Here is a 14,766-nt window from a genome sequence, read left to right on the forward strand (position 1 = left end):
TGAAAAAAAAAAAATTAGCAGCAGCTCTTTCTGCCCATGGGTCCTGTCCCAGTGCTTTAATAAACCACCATTTTGCACGCGCGCACACACACACACACACACACACACACACACACACACTGTATTAATTTTATTTGGACCATACCAAATGTTTATATTAACCTACAGAGAACTGACATCCTTATCATGACGTCAATAATAACATTTACCTTTATATCAAAATATAGGAGTAGATGCTTCTCCACTGGTTCATGCTTTCCTTTATGTCTCTGTAATATTTTTAAAATATTTAAGATTTATTTATTTATTTGAGAGAGAGAGAGATCACAAGTAGGCAGAGAGGCAGGCAGAGAGAGAGGGGGAAGCAGGCTCCCTGCTGAGCAGAGAGCCCGATGCGGGGCTCAATCCCAGGACCCTGAGATCATGACCTGAGCGGAAGGCAGCGGCTTAACCCACTGGCCCACCCGGGCGCCCCAAGTATTTTTATTTTTTAGTAATCTCTATACCCAGTGTGGGCCCTGAACCCACAACCCCAAGATCGAGTCCCACGTTCCACTGACTAAGCCAGCCAGGTGCCCCATGACTGTAATATTTTAAGTTTTCTTCATTCAAAAGTTCTTGCATGCACATTTATTTTTACATAGATTCATGAGGGTTTTTTTTTTTGGTTCCTCTTTGTAAATGGGCTCTTTTCCATTCTTTCCTATATATATATATTTATTATGTAATATAGATTTAATATATAAACATAAGAATAATATAAATGTATAAAGTAACATAAGTTATGTAATAGAAAATTTGTAAACTAAACTCCAGACTTTATTCAGATTTGACTAGTTTCCCCACTCATGTCCTCATTCTGTTTCCAGATCCCACATTCCATGTGGTTATCATGTCTCCTCGGGCTCCTCTAATCTGTGACAGTTTCTCAGACTTTGTTTTTCATGACCTTGACAATTTTAAGGAGTACTGGCGGGTGTGTTGTAGACTATCCCTCAATTTTGGTCTGTTTTTCTCGTGGTTAGACAGGGTTGTGGGTTTTTAGGAAGAAGACCAGAGAGTGGCCCTTCTTTGTTACATCCAATCAGGGGCCCACAGCATCGGCCTCTCACTGTCACCTTAGCCTGGATCACTTGGCCAAGGTCATGTTCCCAGCTTTCTCCACTGTGGAGTTCCTCTCTTCCCCTTTCCCTTAGTCTGTTCTTCAGAAGCAAGTCACTAAGTGCAGCCTACGCTCAGGAAGGATGGTGGGGGAAGGGAGTAGCTACATAATAATTTGAAATTCTTCTGTTGGAAAGAACTACTTTCTTCTCCCGTATTTGTTTATTAATTCAGTCATATATATCAGTCTGGACTCATGGATATTTATTTTCCCATTTGGATTTAATCCAAAAGTATATTATTTTATTGCATAAATTGTTCCAGTTTGGCCATTGGGAGCCCTTTTGGGTAGACTCTGTGTCCCTTTGATATTACCCGTCCTTTCGTTATTTTGCGGCTTCCTTGCTTTCTGGCATTTCAAGATGTCCCAGGTTCATCTTGTATCTGTCCTGCCCTGACCCCTAGCATCAGCCATTTCTCCAAGGAGCTGGTTACTTTCACTGGCGAGCAGCCTTAGAAACGAAGATGTAAGTGCTGGGTGCCTTTGTTGTTCCTAGGGTAGCACTTCTAGGCCACCTCAGCAGATGGAGCTAGGAAATATCTCTGTGCATACTTACCCGTGTAGACACACATGGCCCTCCGTTGTTTTGTAACCAGTAGCTATTTGCATATAAAAAATGAAATTGTTTTATATGTATAAATCTTGTCCCCTCCCACTTGCTAAACTGTCTTGTTTTTCTCTCCATTTTATCTCATCTCCTCCCACAACTGTGTGAAGTCAAGACCACTGTAATCCCATCACAAAGAGGGAAACAGGCTTAGAGAGTTCAAGTAACTTGCACAGACTGCACACCCCCTGGGGAGGAGATCTCAAACAGCCCCACTCTATTCTGTGCGGCCTCCTTGCATCCTGAGGGCTGCGAGAGGTTGACCACCACACTCAGTGGGCAGCATTGTACGGATGACCGAGGACCCACTATATGCCAAGCATCTGAGAGAGGGGTACCCCCCCCATCCAGGGCTCAGGGGGTGAGTCACTGTTGGGACAAGTGGTATGGTGCTGTGATTAACGGTCAGGACAGACCACGATGGAAGATCGGGGAGGGCCCCAGAGCCAATGCCCTTGGGAGCTGGATGCAGTCCAGGGTGCTCGACCCCAGGAAAGGTCTAGAATCAGGCCAGCTGGGGAAAAGCTGTGTGGGCACAGGGGGCAGGGAAGGGCGGTGCTCAGCAGGCTGGCATCAAGAGGCTGTGGACTCAGGATTCTCCACCCAGTGCCTGTGCCTGCCCGCCAGGGACCTCCCAGCCCGCCCCACTTTCTGTGGCTTAACCCTTCAGGGCTCAGCTTAGGTGTGGCGTCAGGCCTTTCCTGAGCCCCCAACCTTGGTAGGCTGGTCCTCCCCTGGGTCCCCTCAGCCCCCAGAGCCCCCAGGCCTTTCCATCCATCTGTCTGTGCCTGGGTGCTTGCCTGGCTCCTTCACAAGCCACAGAGAGCAGGCAGGAACCAGCTTGGCCACTGTGGGCCCAGCACCAGGTCCTACGGGCCACAGGAACAGATGTGTGGATGCTTGATGAGCGCTCTCTGTGGAGCCTAGGGCCTGCGGAGCTGCAGACAGCACCCTAACTGCCTCTCCTTGGGCAGGAAGTGAGAGGACCGCTGAGGGAAACTCTGAAATTCACATCCCAGCCCAAGTTTTCTGTCTTGCTAGTCTTTGGGAAGCTTGGCACCTGGGTGGCCCACTCAGGTCTTAGCTCTGCTCAGTCCCCACAGATAAAGGGGGCTTCCTTAAAGTCCTTTCCCGCAGGGCCACACACCCCAGCTGATCTCCTCCCGAAAGCCCTCTGGTCCCTGGGCTTCTCAGAAAGTCAGACCTGACGGTTGCAGTGCCCGTGCCATCACTTTCCTGCTGGGCAATCTCAGGCAAACCTTTGCATCTCCTCAGGCCTCCCTAAGCATGCGGCTATGGGGCAGGGCGTGTCCGTCCTAAACGGGGACTGCTGCTAGGGGTGCTGGTGCTCAAGTTTCCTAGGGAATGGGTCATCCCTGTGCGGTCTGCTGGACCTTGTAGGAGCTTTAGGACAGAGGAGAGTCCTCTGTCATTCCCAAACCAGGCACCAAGAAAGCACACTGGGACCCAGAGATGGCCTCTGTCCACATACACACAGTCCTGTTTGCTGGTTCTGAAGAAGCCTTGCCCACGAAGTCACTCTGTCCGAAAGTGAGGCAAGGAAGGTTTTCCAGAGGAAGGACATGCAGAACTAGCTCCCAAGGGTGGTCTTGCTCCCAAGGAGCAAGAAGAGAGGGTGCTCCAGTCAGAGATGTGGGCCCTATCCAGGGCCTGAAGGAAGACTGTCCTGATGTCAGCCCCGAACCCTCCTGAATGCCAAAAGGGAACAGGAGCTTAGTTTATTTATTTTCAGCCTTGTTCCCCCAAAGGAACTGAGGCAGCTTACAAAACCCAGAAGTCTGAAATGTTACAAAGTGACAGGGGAAGTTGGGTGAAGGGAAAGGATCATGGCAGGAAAGGAAGATGAAGCCAGGAGTCCCCACTTACTGGGCTTGAAGACCCAGAACACCTTCCAGAGGTTAGCCACAAGTCTGGCTCTGAGCTCCCTAATGGCTGAGGAGAAAAGTGAAAGAAGACCCAATTCCCTGACCTAATGTGGGAAGATGAAAACACAACCAGTGCTCTGGAGAAGCACCTTCTGTTGCCATCACCTGCTTCTCTGCCTCTCCTCACTTCAGGGCTAAGCTCCCCTCTCTCCTCCACTTCCCACACTATGCTCCTACAATTCCTGGATCCCATGTGTTCTAGAACCTACTCTCCTAAAGTAAGATTTTTCCCTCTCCCCACCTCTCCAGTCCTGGTGAGCAGTAATATTAGGAATGCTTGTTGAGGAGACACACAAGTGTGAAAAGCCTGGTCAGTGCAGAAACGTACAGGCGTCCATACACTTCACCCAGTACCGGCACATCTGGTCAGAGAAATGGGAGAGCCCTGCTCTGCAGGGAGGAGGTGAGCAGAAGCAGAGGATGGGGAGCAGACTCTCCCAGCTGTAATGGAGAAGGAGCTTCTCACCAGTACCACAGTGGGGGGAATTTGAGCTTCTATGGAAGCTACAGGCTACAGGTGGAGAAAACACGGCCTTAGCAGTGACAGAGGTGGTGCTGACCAGTTTCTGGATCTTTCAGCCTTGTTGGGACGGGGATTTGGAGCTGAGCTACTGTGACCTGGTGTGTAGCAGGCTCAGCACACTCTGTCCAGCCCCACCTGGATGTGGACCATCTGATATATTGTTTCATGCTGGACATTTACCTCTGTGTGCAGGACAAAAGTGGGAGAGCTCCTCAGAGGAGACCACAGGCTGTGCGACCGTCAGGGGCCACCCACTGGCACCCCCCACCCTGGAGGGTCGCCACCCGGGCCTGTTTTTCTCTCTCAAAGGGAGATAACCAGGATAAGGCTGTAGATTCAGTAATCACTAAGCAACAGCTTAGTGAAGGGCCCAGCACGTAGTAGGGTCTCAAGCAAGGTGTCTGCGTTTGATGGATGCGGAGCCCAGAGGCCCCACAGTGCGGAGACTCGCCCAAGGTCACACAGCTGGGGCTGTAGATCCGACCCGGGAGGCCCGACTCCCGCGGGCTGGATTTGTCTGGAGCCAGCTTGCGGGAGCGGTGTTTGCAAGAGCGGACGCGGGCGTGGGCGGGAAGGGACTTCTATTTTGGAGCGGGTGAGAGGAGCGCGGGACACCGAGGGGGCTGGATCCCTCCCTCCGGCTTCCTGCGCCCCAGTCACCTTCCTGCGACCCTTCCCGGGAGGAGCATCCCGGGCGGGTAGTGGGGAGCTGGGGAGGGGCGGGCCGGCGGTTACCTCATCGCCGCCTCCGGGAAGCTCTGCTCGCCCGCTCGCTCCTCGCTTGCTCGCGCCCCTGGCTGGGGTGGCGACTCAGGGCGCCGGAGCGACCGAAGGACAACGGGACTGAGGCACCGAGAGGCAGCGCCGTCCCCGCGCCCGGACCCGCTGCGGGACGCGCTGCGAGACCCGCGCGGCCAGGAGGTGCGACCCCGGTGCTCGCGCTGCCGGCGGCGCCTCCAGCTTGCGCTGCGGGGCGGAGGCGGTGTCTGCACCGCGCGCGGGGTCTGTTCTCTCCCGAGCTTCGGCACCTGCCGGAGCTGCTCGTTCGTCCTCCGTCGGCCTGCTCGGCTGTCTGCCCTCCGGCCACCCGCTTCGTCCTCTGGCCCGGCCTCTCCTGGCCCAGGGTGCTCCGGGGGCGGAGGGGTGGGGGGCGATGAGAAGCGCGGGGCCAGGGCGCACCGGGCAGGGCACGCGGGGCGCACGGCGCAGCGCTGGCCCATGAGGGTTTACAGCGCTGGGCGCGGCTGGGCGCGCGGGCCATGGGGGGCAGCCTGCGGGTGGCTGTGCTGGGTGCCCCGGGCGTGGGCAAGACGGCCATCATCCGCCAGTTCCTGTTCGGTGATTACCCGGAACGCCACCGGCCCACGGACGGGCCACGCCTCTACCGGCCCGCGGTGCTGCTCGACGGCGCGGTCTACGACCTGAGCATCCGCGACGGCGACGGCGCTCCTCCCGGTCAGAACCCCGGGGGTCCAGAGGTAGCGACTGGGGGCCGGGCGGCCCGGGCGGGGGCGTGTGACAGCGTGTATGTGTGGCGGGTGCTTGGTGCACACGTGCGTGTCTGCCTGGACAGCCCTGGGGTGCCCAACTGTGTTCATGGATTAAAGGATGAACGTGTCCTGGGAGGTTTGTGTGTGTGTCTCTCCCTGACAGCCTGCTGCTGTCCAAGATCAGGCCCCAGGCCCGGCGAATTTGAAAAGAGGGTTTTTCTCATTCGCCTAAAGTGCCTGTATTATTTGCCTGCCTCCGAGGGTGGTTCTGGATCAGTGTATGGCAGACTATGGTCGTGCCTCCCTGCGGGTGAGCATTTTATGCTTGGGGAATTAAGCAGACTCTCAGTTGGGGGAGGATGGGGCCAGACACAGGTGAACTTTCTAGGGCAGTTATTCTCTGCTCCCTTATTCCTGTGACTTGGAGCAAAGAGTTTAGCAATTTGTGCGAAGCCCAGGGCAGATTTTGAATTCTTGGAGCTGGATGCCTCCGAGGGATAAAGAGGAAGGAGCACACAGAATTAAGCAGGGCTTCCTGGAGGGGTTTACGTTTGGGCTGACCCTGGAAGAATGAATGAAGTTTTGGTTAAAAGAAGTGTCAGAAGCCTGCCAGGTGGAAAGGACAGCATGTGCTTAGCCCCCCCAGGCCTGAATGTGTACAGGTGTCCATCATCAATAGTGTCCGAGGTCCTGGGGAACAGGAGCCTGGGCTTAGAGGCAGCTGTGGTAAACAGGGAGGGAGGGCCTAAGAGGCCAGCTCCGAGATGAGCTTTGAAAAGCTGGAAGGAGGAAGCTAGGGGGTGGGCAGAGAGGAGGCCGAGAGTGAAGGAGGGCTGGTAAGCAGCTGACTGGCTTCAGGCACGGGTTAGAAATTTTTATCCTGGCAACCCTGAGGACAGTAGGGCCTAGGGAGCTTGGAGAGAGATGGTGGGGACGGCCGAGGCCTGAGGATGAACTGTGGGTTTAGCATCAAGACCCTTCAGAAGGTCTGGCTGTTGGAGAGTGAGAAAGGGTCTCTGGCAAACTCCGGCCTCCCGCCCCAGGAGTGGCCAGACTCCAAGGACTGGAGCTTGCAGGACACGGACGCCTTTGTGCTCGTCTATGATATCTGCAGCCCAGACAGTTTCGATTACGTGAAGGCGCTACGGCAACGCATCTCGGAGACCAGGTGGGGATGCCGCCACAGGTGTGTATGGGTGGAGGAGGGGTACTTTTGCCAGACCGCCTGGGCCTTTGCCCAAGGGGAATGGGTGGGTTCTTCCCCGGTCCTGGCTGGGTCTCGGGTCTGCCAGCCATGCTGTCTTTGGGCCACTCAGGTCTGGTATTCCCTTGGGGGGGGGGGGGGCTGTCTCTGGCCACAGGAATATATATACCCACTGCGGAGGGAGGGGTCTCTGGCGTGGGGCATCCGGCACAGCAGCTCTCGTCCCCATCTGGCCCACAGGCCGGCGGGCGCACCCGAGGCTCCCATCCTCGTGGTAGGCAACAAGCGGGACCGGCAGCGGCTGCGCTTCGGGCCTCGGCGCGCGCTGGCCGCCCTGGTGCGCAGGGGCTGGCGCTGCGGCTACCTCGAGTGCTCCGCCAAGTACAATTGGCACGTGCTGCGTCTTTTCCGCGAGCTGCTGCGTTGCGCTTTGGTGCGTGCACGCCCTGCGCACCCAGCCCTGCGCCTGCAGGGGGCGCTGCATCCAGCGCGTTGCAGCCTCATGTGATTGAACTGGACGTCGACGCCGAAGGTGGGGGGGTGAGGGTGGTTTGATCGGAACCACCGGGTACCCGGACGAAATTGCCCAACTTCTCTCGGATTGGACAGGACAAAGTCTCCTCCCTGATTGGATGAGGAAACCTCCCACTCAGTCTCGGGGCGACAGGACTTTCTTTGAGCTGCATTGGACCCTGCCAGGCCCCCAAGCCACACTGGGCTCCAGCAGTCTTTTCTGGGACCTCATTGGGTTACAGTCCCATTGGGTAGAAGGGACTTGGCTGTGGATCTGATTGGAAGCGCTCAGGTTGCTCCTGCGGCTCCTCTGGACAGACTCTAAAATCACACCTCTCAGGAGGTAATAAAGGGTAAAACGATGGAAGCGCAGCTTGCATTTCTTGGGTGGGCTGCATGGTCTTAAGCTTAGAGGTCATTGCTCCCTGGCACCTAATACCAGAACCCCAACATGTAAGAAGGGTACCCAAAAGGTGTGATGGCCCCAAGGCCGACCCCAAGAAGCAGACACAAGTGGCTGGAACAATACTTTACTGTCAGGCTCTGCAGGGCCACAGGACCGCAGGACGGGTCCTCACTGACCTCCTCTAAGGCAATCAATAATATTAGTAATTAAATAGCAACGCTCATCCCCCAACCGGAATGTACAACAGAGGTCCCATTGTGCCATGTGGTCCCAAGGGGTCTGGTCCCATGAGGTCTGGTACCCGAGAGGCAGGGGTGGAGGGGGGGCTCCCTGATGCAGAGGGGTTAAGGCCACGAAGGAATAGGATGAGAAGGAGTGGGGGCCTGGGGGGCAGCTGGGCTGGTTCATCACATCCAGGAATCCGGCTCTGCCCTTGGGCTCACAGAGTGCAGGGCATGCCAGGCCCCAGGCTCTGTAGATCCAGACGGGCGGCGAGGGCCCCGAGGCGTGGGGATGCGTGAAGGTTTTCGGTCTGGCTGTGTGTCCATCCGGCCCCGTGCCCAGGTCCTTGGGAGCTCCAGGCCAGCCAAGGGGCTCCCAGGTGCATCTGGTGGGCCCCCCACACCGGGGCAGGGGCTGCCTTCATCGGAAGAGCTGGACAGGACTGGGCCTCGGGGCCCGGGCAGCCCATTGGCCATCCGGCCAGAGTCCCCAGGTTGGCCACACTTGCCACCCAGGACACTGAGGGATGAAGAGGAGGAGCTGGAGGAACAGTAGGCCGAGTCAGGAGCTGGAGGGTCTGGGGCCCGAGCTGGGTCAGAGGCTGGTCCGGCGGGGGTCCCGCCAGCAGCAGCCTCAAGGGCTCGCGCATTGGCCAGGAACTCCTCTTCCAAGCGCCGGAATAGCTGCTGCTCCTGCTTCGGGTCCATCTGTAGAGGGGTGCGGAAGACACTGGCCGGTGTGGCGCCCAACTCTGGACTGGGGCTGGAGACCCGGAGAGGCCGGGGCGCTGCAGGGCTGCGAGCCCGGGGAGTCTGGGGGCTGCTCCTGCCTGAGCCCCCACTGACCCTGCCCCGGGGCAACCACGAGTGCTGCCCATCTCGGTCCCTGCGCACCACCAGCATGGTCTGCTCCTCCCGGCTCTGGCTCCGGGCCCGCCGGGCAGGGCTGGCGGCTGACAGCAGGGCTCCCCGGCCTCCTGGGGCCCCACGGGGCCGCCCCCGATCCAGTCGGTCTCTGGACTGGCTGCGTGGGGCAGGAGGCCGTCTCGGGGAGGCTGGGGTGCCCGTGGTCAGCCGCCGGCTGGTTCGCTCCTTCCGGGAGCCAGTGCCTGAGTCTTCACTGCGGACACCAAGGGGGCCACTCTGGGCTGAGGACGCTGAGGAGTCACTGTCCCCGGAGTAGCGGCGGGAGCGGGGATGGGGGGGCAGCTGGTCCCGGGCCCTGGGGCAGCGGAACAAGAGATAGCGAGAGATGGGGCATACAGAGACAGGACTGGCATGCAGAAACGGCCCAGAGAGGAAAGGACAAGCAGCCAAGTAGTTGGGGGTGGGGAAGACACCTGTGGTGGTGGTGGTGGGTGGGGGTGGGGCTGGGGCTGTCAAGGGCTTCGGTCCTCTTGGGGAGTTCCAGAGAGAAGTGAGGGACTCCAAGCAGCTTCCGGCAGCCGGGGCCACCCCCCACCCCAAGGCAGCAGAAGAAGCCAGGTTCCGAGTTCCCCCTCCCCAGGCCTCCAGCTTCCTGGGCAGGCCAGAGGGAAGCGGGTAGGACTGGCCGCCGCCCAGCCCCCAGGGCCTGCCCCAGCTGTGTTGTTCAGTTGCTTGGGTTGCCATGGAGATAGGAAGCCAGGCCTGCCCCCACCCACGGGAACTTTTCCCAGGGCGTGAGTCACCCTGGAGCACAGGCTCGTTTGTCATCCAGGCCAAGGCGGACACCCCCAACCCCCGGACCCCTCACCCTCAGGTCCTCCTGCCTCTCACCTGAGGGTGGTCTCTGATCCCTCCTTTGAGGCCCGTAGGCTAATGGGCGTCACTTCTGGCCGGGAGCTCCGGCGCTCACCCCCAGGCGCTGGGCTGCCAGCCCGTGGGCTGGGGGTGGGCGACACCCTCTGTGGGGAGAAGGTGCGAGCCCTGGGCTGGGGCGGGCGGTGGGCTGCGGGGGTGAGAAAACAGGTGGCCTGTGAAGGGCCGTGCCACAGACAGAGCCCGGCCTGCCCATCCCCGCTATGGCCCCGCCACAGGCACTGACCCGAGGACGAGCAGCGGCAAGGGTCATGCTTGTCCAGATAGTGCTCCAGAGTGTCCCAGCCGCCACCCACGCGCACCATCACGTGGCTCCTCAGCACCTGTGGGAGCCCAGCGTGGGCAGGTCATGGCCTGTCAGTGGGGGTGGGGGGCATGACAGCCCACCTTAGGCTGCTGCCTGCAGGGCAGCCCCGGGCTCTTACCCGCACAAAGATGAGGAGACTGGAGTCTCCCACGCGGTACTTGCCCTCCGAGACTTTGATCATGGGAAACTGGTCTGGACAGGTGCAGTAGCCCAAGATCTCCCTCACCTGAGGCCAGAGAGGAGAAGCGGGAGGTCAGGGATTCAGTCCCTCCTCCTGGGGCCTGATGTCAGCAGCTCCAGGGTCAGGAGGAAGCAGGTCCTTCCGGAGAAAGGGGGCACGGATGGTGTGGCTCCAGACTTGGGTGCAGGCTCTACACTTGACCTTTCACCAGCTGCCCTTCCCCTTTGGCTGTTGGAGGTCAGGGAGCTGACCAGGAAAGGATGGTGGCCCTGTGGTCAGGCCAGGGCTTGGGACTCCAGTGAGGTGCCTCCCTCCAGCCCCTGATCCTGGGGCTGTCCTGGGAGCCGTCCTCACTCCCCCTCCACCTACTTCACAGAGAGAGGCTGAGGCCCCACAGGGAGACTGGGTCCATTGGAGGAGGAGGACCGTGGGACATGAGTGTAGGGAACCCACGCCACATCAGTGCCACAGACATGTAAGACACAGACACACACCCCAACATGCACACCTAGGCCACATGCCCAGCAAGCACACATTTGCACCCCACCCCCGCCCCAGCCCAGGTCAGGAGCTGCCAGGCTGGCTATGTGGGCGGCCCACCTCCCAGCCGACAATGGGGCCAGAGGAAATGAGCAGGTGGAGCCTCTGGTGACCCTGGCCCAAGATAGGATTGGGGTTGGCAGCCTCTGCCCAAGGCCATCAGGCTAACTCCCTCAGGGGTAAGGCACAGCATAGTCCTAACCTTCTGATAAGAAGGACACTCACTCTTGGCCAGGCTGCGGGGGCGTTAGGGATACCTACGTCCTAAGACGAGCAGGAGGGAGCTGGGGGTACAGTCTGGCAGCTCCCATGTTCCTAACAGCAGCTCTGGGCCTGGCTTCCCCACCAGTGATGTGCGCTGGGCCATGGGGGGTTGGCAGGGGGGCTGCAGAGCCCTGGGAAGCTTCCCTAGGCCCTCAGTGAGCCTATTGTGTGCCGGGCACCTCGCTCAGAGCCAAGCATCACAGGCACCCACTCAACCTCGAGCTCTGTGATGTGGTTCCAAGTGTCTAGTCCTGAAGTACATACAGAAGGGGTCAAATCACACAGCGCCCAGATGAGGGGTATACGGCCCTTCTCTGGTGGATGGGGAGCCCTTGAAGTGGGGAGATCACACAGTGGAGCTCAGATTTCATCCACCGCCCAACAGGGCCATGCGACCTCACCAAGCACTTCTCCCTCCCAGCGGCTGTGCCCGCTCCTTGGGGCCAGGTATCTAGTTGATGCTCAACCTGTGCACTACCCCATGGGGCAGGCTGTCCCATCCTGGGCACGCGGTGGGGATGTGCGCCCTCATGGGCAGACTCACCAGCTCGTCGAGGTTGCGCAGGTCGCTGGGTGTCATGCGGGGCCCGCGGGTGGGAGCCCCTGCTGTGGTGGCCATTTCGGGGGCGTCCTCCTCGGCTGTGCGGGCGTGGGGGGCCGGGGGGGCAGCACGGAGCTCCTGCTCAATCTCCTGTTCAAATTGCACAAGGCGAGGGGCGAGCAGGCCAAGGCGTGCCCCACGCCGTGCCACCTCCAGCAGGCACAGCACCACGCTCTTCTCATTCTTTCGAAGCACCAGGTCCTCCGTCTCAAACATGAGCACTTCGGGCACACCCAGCTCTGTTCGGCACCAGCCGATGAACGTGGCCACATTGTCGCGGGCCATGAAAGAGCCGGGCACCACACTGTGTGCCTGGAAGGCCACCCCGCGGGCTGGGCGGGCAACAGCCAAAGCGCGGGCAGCATCGGTGACAGCATTGGCATGTTGGCACAGGGTGGTGCCCGTGGCCAGCCCCGTCAGGAAGCCATCGCCACCACTGGGCAGACCCAGGCCATACAAGGCGTTGAGCCACTCGGCCAGGTCCTCCTTCATGGCCTCCACGTAGGCCTCACTCGAGCGGAACGGCCGCACGCTCTTGGCTGCTGAGCCCGCGATGCCCGCCACCGGGTCCGCCATGCCTGGGGCCGGCCGAGTCACGGTGGGTGGGCAGGGACACAGGGCTGCTGTGAGGACCCAGGAAGCCCTCGGTACAGACTAAGCCGCTGACCACCTGTAACTTGCCTGTCATCTCAGGCCAGACGCTTGGTTTTGTGAGCTGGCTGTGAGAAACTTCACTGTACCTCGGTTTCCTTGTCTGTGAAATGGGTACAGTAATAGCACCCTCCTTGCAGGACCTAATGAGATAATTTGTATGAATGACTTAGTATCGAAAATGTTTGCTATTTCCCTCTGGGAGGTGGGTAAGAGGATACTTGACTGAATCCTCCCTCCCTCGCAGGTCCCCACGCATCCTTATTGCCCCACAAGGTAGGTGAAAAGCAGAGCCCTAAAGATGTAGCCCACAGGCATGCGCCCACAATGGACAGGCAGGACATGTCCAGGAATTCAGGTCCCAACCGCAGGAATGATTAGCTCCATCGCTGAGGGCTGGTACCCGGCCCCCCACCTCTGGGAAGGTCCCAGGTACTCCCACAGCTCTCCTTCCCTAAGGACTCTCATTATAACAACGACATAACAACAGTAACAGTAACCGCAATGCCCCTGCCCAGGGCTGAGTGTCAGTGATTTTATCTCCATTTTACAGATGAGGAAACTGAGGTGCAGAGAGGATAAGGGCTCGCTCAAGGTCGCAGAGCAGTGGGTGGCAAAGCCAGGCCGACCTGAGCCGCGCTTATGCTCCCAAGCGCCACCGGCAGCCCGGGGGCCGGAGCCAGGCCCCGCCTCCTCCTCCGAGCCTCCCTAGCGCCGCAGGCCGGGTCCGTGCCGGCCGGGACTCGGAGGAGCCTCGGACAGCCCCGCTGGCCTTCCGGCTTCGGCCCAGAGAAGGTGCGGGGCCGCCCAAGGTCACACAGCCCCGGGCAACGGAGGCCGCAGCTGCCAGGTCCCCGTGAGTGCGCGCCAGGCAGGGGGTACTGGGGGTCCCCGCGCTCACCTGGCTCATCCTGCGGCCTCGGGGAGCATCGCCCCGGCGGGGCCGAGCGGGGCCGGGCCGCCGCAGGGAGGCGCCGCCCGAGCCACAGCGATCCGGTCTCGCCGCGGAGGCCTCCGCACCCTCCCGCCCGTCGTCTCCGCCCCGCCTCCCTGGAATTCGGATCCGGCCCGAGGGGGCGGGCGGGGCCGCGCGCTCTTAAAGGGGCAGCGCTGTTCCCGGGCTGGCAGGGCGGACCGAGGGAGGAGCTGGAGTCTCCTGACTGGGGTGGGGGCGGCACCAGGGCCCCCAGGCGACCCCACCATGCCGGACCTCCTGTCCCAGCTCAGCCTAGTCCCTATTGTACCTTTCAAAACTGCTTGGTCTCCTGTGGGGAGGTTTGGGCGATTTTAACTGCACTCCTTTCCCGGATAGCTGCCTCCTCGGGAGGGCCGCACGGCCTGTTCCCAAGACGAACTCAGGAAGCGATAGGGGCCGGGGCTGCAAAGTCACCTCCGCCTGGAGTGAACCATCCTAGTTCAGATAAATGAAGCCAGTGTGACTCGGGTGTGAGCTTCCTACCAGCAGGGCGGGCCTCGTGGAGGGGGAAGATGGCCTGTTCTGCCCACCCGTCGTGCCACTCCTTACTGAAAACTCATTTGTAACCTTGAGGTTGGGGGAACCCGTTTCTCTGATAAGGACACAGGCTCAGAGGAGTAGGCAGGGGGCTAAGGCCTGGGGATCTCACACCTTGGCCCCTGCCCTTTGGGGAGAGGCCCATCCCTAATCACCTGTGGCTGCGGGGGTCAGGCATAGAATTAAGAGGAAAGGAGGATATGAAGTGGCCTGGGTCGGTTTGGCTCAGGAGGGTTAATCGCTGCTGGTTTCTTTTCAAACTGCAGAGGAGGGCCCTGGCTGGGACCTGCGGGAAATCCTGCCCCCTGCTGCTGCCTGGGCGGGGAGGCTGGGCGGGGAGGCCAGGCCTGGCTGGGCTGCAGCCCTGCTGGCCAGGCGGGGCCAGCCTGGGGGGAGGCACCACCATCCATAGCCAAGTCTCAGAGCTTTCATAAAGCTCCTACTGTGCACCAGGCTTGCTCTGTGCCCTTGACCTAAACCAGTCAAGTCACCTCTATGAGACACTTTCTTTTGCCCAAACTGGAGCTCAAGAGAGCAGCTGGTGGAGTCTGGGGTTTGAACATGGCTATTATGGGAGTATCCTCATTCAAGTGTCAGGGGCATTTGTTGAGTACCTACTATGTGCTAGACCTTGTGGTGCCAGGCTGCACGTATGTCATCCCACCGAGTCCTCATGACTCAGTGGGCAAACAGCCCAGTGTCCTAGATATCCAAGGGGTACAGGTTCTGATCTACCCTCTCCTTCAGCACCCCTACCCACAAAGAGTGAGGAAGGGGGGGTAACTAGTAACAATAATGGCTGACAGTTAAGTGGCACCTACTGTGTGCTGGGTCTCT

The 14,766-nt window shown here is 59.4% G+C and overlaps 2 protein-coding genes across 2 annotated transcripts; one reads left to right on the forward strand and one right to left on the reverse strand.

Annotated features, from left to right (window-relative positions):
- The first annotated feature begins 5,346 nt into the window (after positions 1 to 5,346).
- On the forward strand, positions 5,347 to 7,806 carry RASL10A (RAS like family 10 member A). The gene is made up of 3 exons (XM_047698205.1): positions 5,347 to 5,716; positions 6,772 to 6,896; positions 7,173 to 7,806. Exons 1-3 carry the CDS (start codon positions 5,498 to 5,500, stop codon positions 7,438 to 7,440), a joined length of 612 nt encoding a protein of 203 aa, XP_047554161.1. The 5' UTR covers positions 5,347 to 5,497; the 3' UTR covers positions 7,441 to 7,806.
- A 153-nt stretch (positions 7,807 to 7,959) lies between these two features.
- GAS2L1 (growth arrest specific 2 like 1) lies at positions 7,960 to 13,473 on the reverse strand. The gene is made up of 6 exons (XM_047698199.1): positions 13,318 to 13,473; positions 11,709 to 12,559; positions 10,298 to 10,405; positions 10,099 to 10,195; positions 9,831 to 10,002; positions 7,960 to 9,294 (listed from the first exon to the last, which is right to left on the reverse strand). The coding sequence occupies exons 2-6, from the start codon at positions 12,339 to 12,341 to the stop codon at positions 8,259 to 8,261; spliced, it is 2,046 nt and encodes a 681-aa protein (XP_047554155.1). The 5' UTR covers positions 12,342 to 12,559; positions 13,318 to 13,473; the 3' UTR covers positions 7,960 to 8,258.
- Positions 13,474 to 14,766: the final 1,293 nt, after the last annotated feature.

The sequence above is a fragment of the Lutra lutra genome, chromosome 12 (assembly GCF_902655055.1).
Source record: "Lutra lutra chromosome 12, mLutLut1.2, whole genome shotgun sequence".
Taxonomy (NCBI): domain Eukaryota; kingdom Metazoa; phylum Chordata; class Mammalia; order Carnivora; family Mustelidae; genus Lutra; species Lutra lutra.

Bases quoted from the DNA above. Each gene is read 5' to 3' on its own strand.
- GAS2L1 (XM_047698199.1), bottom strand. From the start codon at position 12,341: ATGGCGGACCCGGTGGCGGGCATCGCGGGCTCAGCAGCCAAGAGCGTG. The intron at 10,406-11,708 runs GTGAGTCTGCCC...CTCTGGCCTCAG, and splicing joins TGCGCAACCTCGACGAGCTG to GTGAGGGAGATCTTGGGCTA. The intron at 9,295-9,830 runs GTGAGAGGCAGG...CCGCTGCCCCAG, and splicing joins GGATCAGAGACCACCCTCAG to GGCCCGGGACCAGCTGCCCC.
- RASL10A (XM_047698205.1), top strand. From the start codon at position 5,498: ATGGGGGGCAGCCTGCGGGTGGCTGTGCTGGGTGCCCCGGGCGTGGGC. The intron at 5,717-6,771 runs GTAGCGACTGGG...CTCCCGCCCCAG, and splicing joins AGAACCCCGGGGGTCCAGAG to GAGTGGCCAGACTCCAAGGA. The intron at 6,897-7,172 runs GTGGGGATGCCG...TCTGGCCCACAG, and splicing joins CAACGCATCTCGGAGACCAG to GCCGGCGGGCGCACCCGAGG.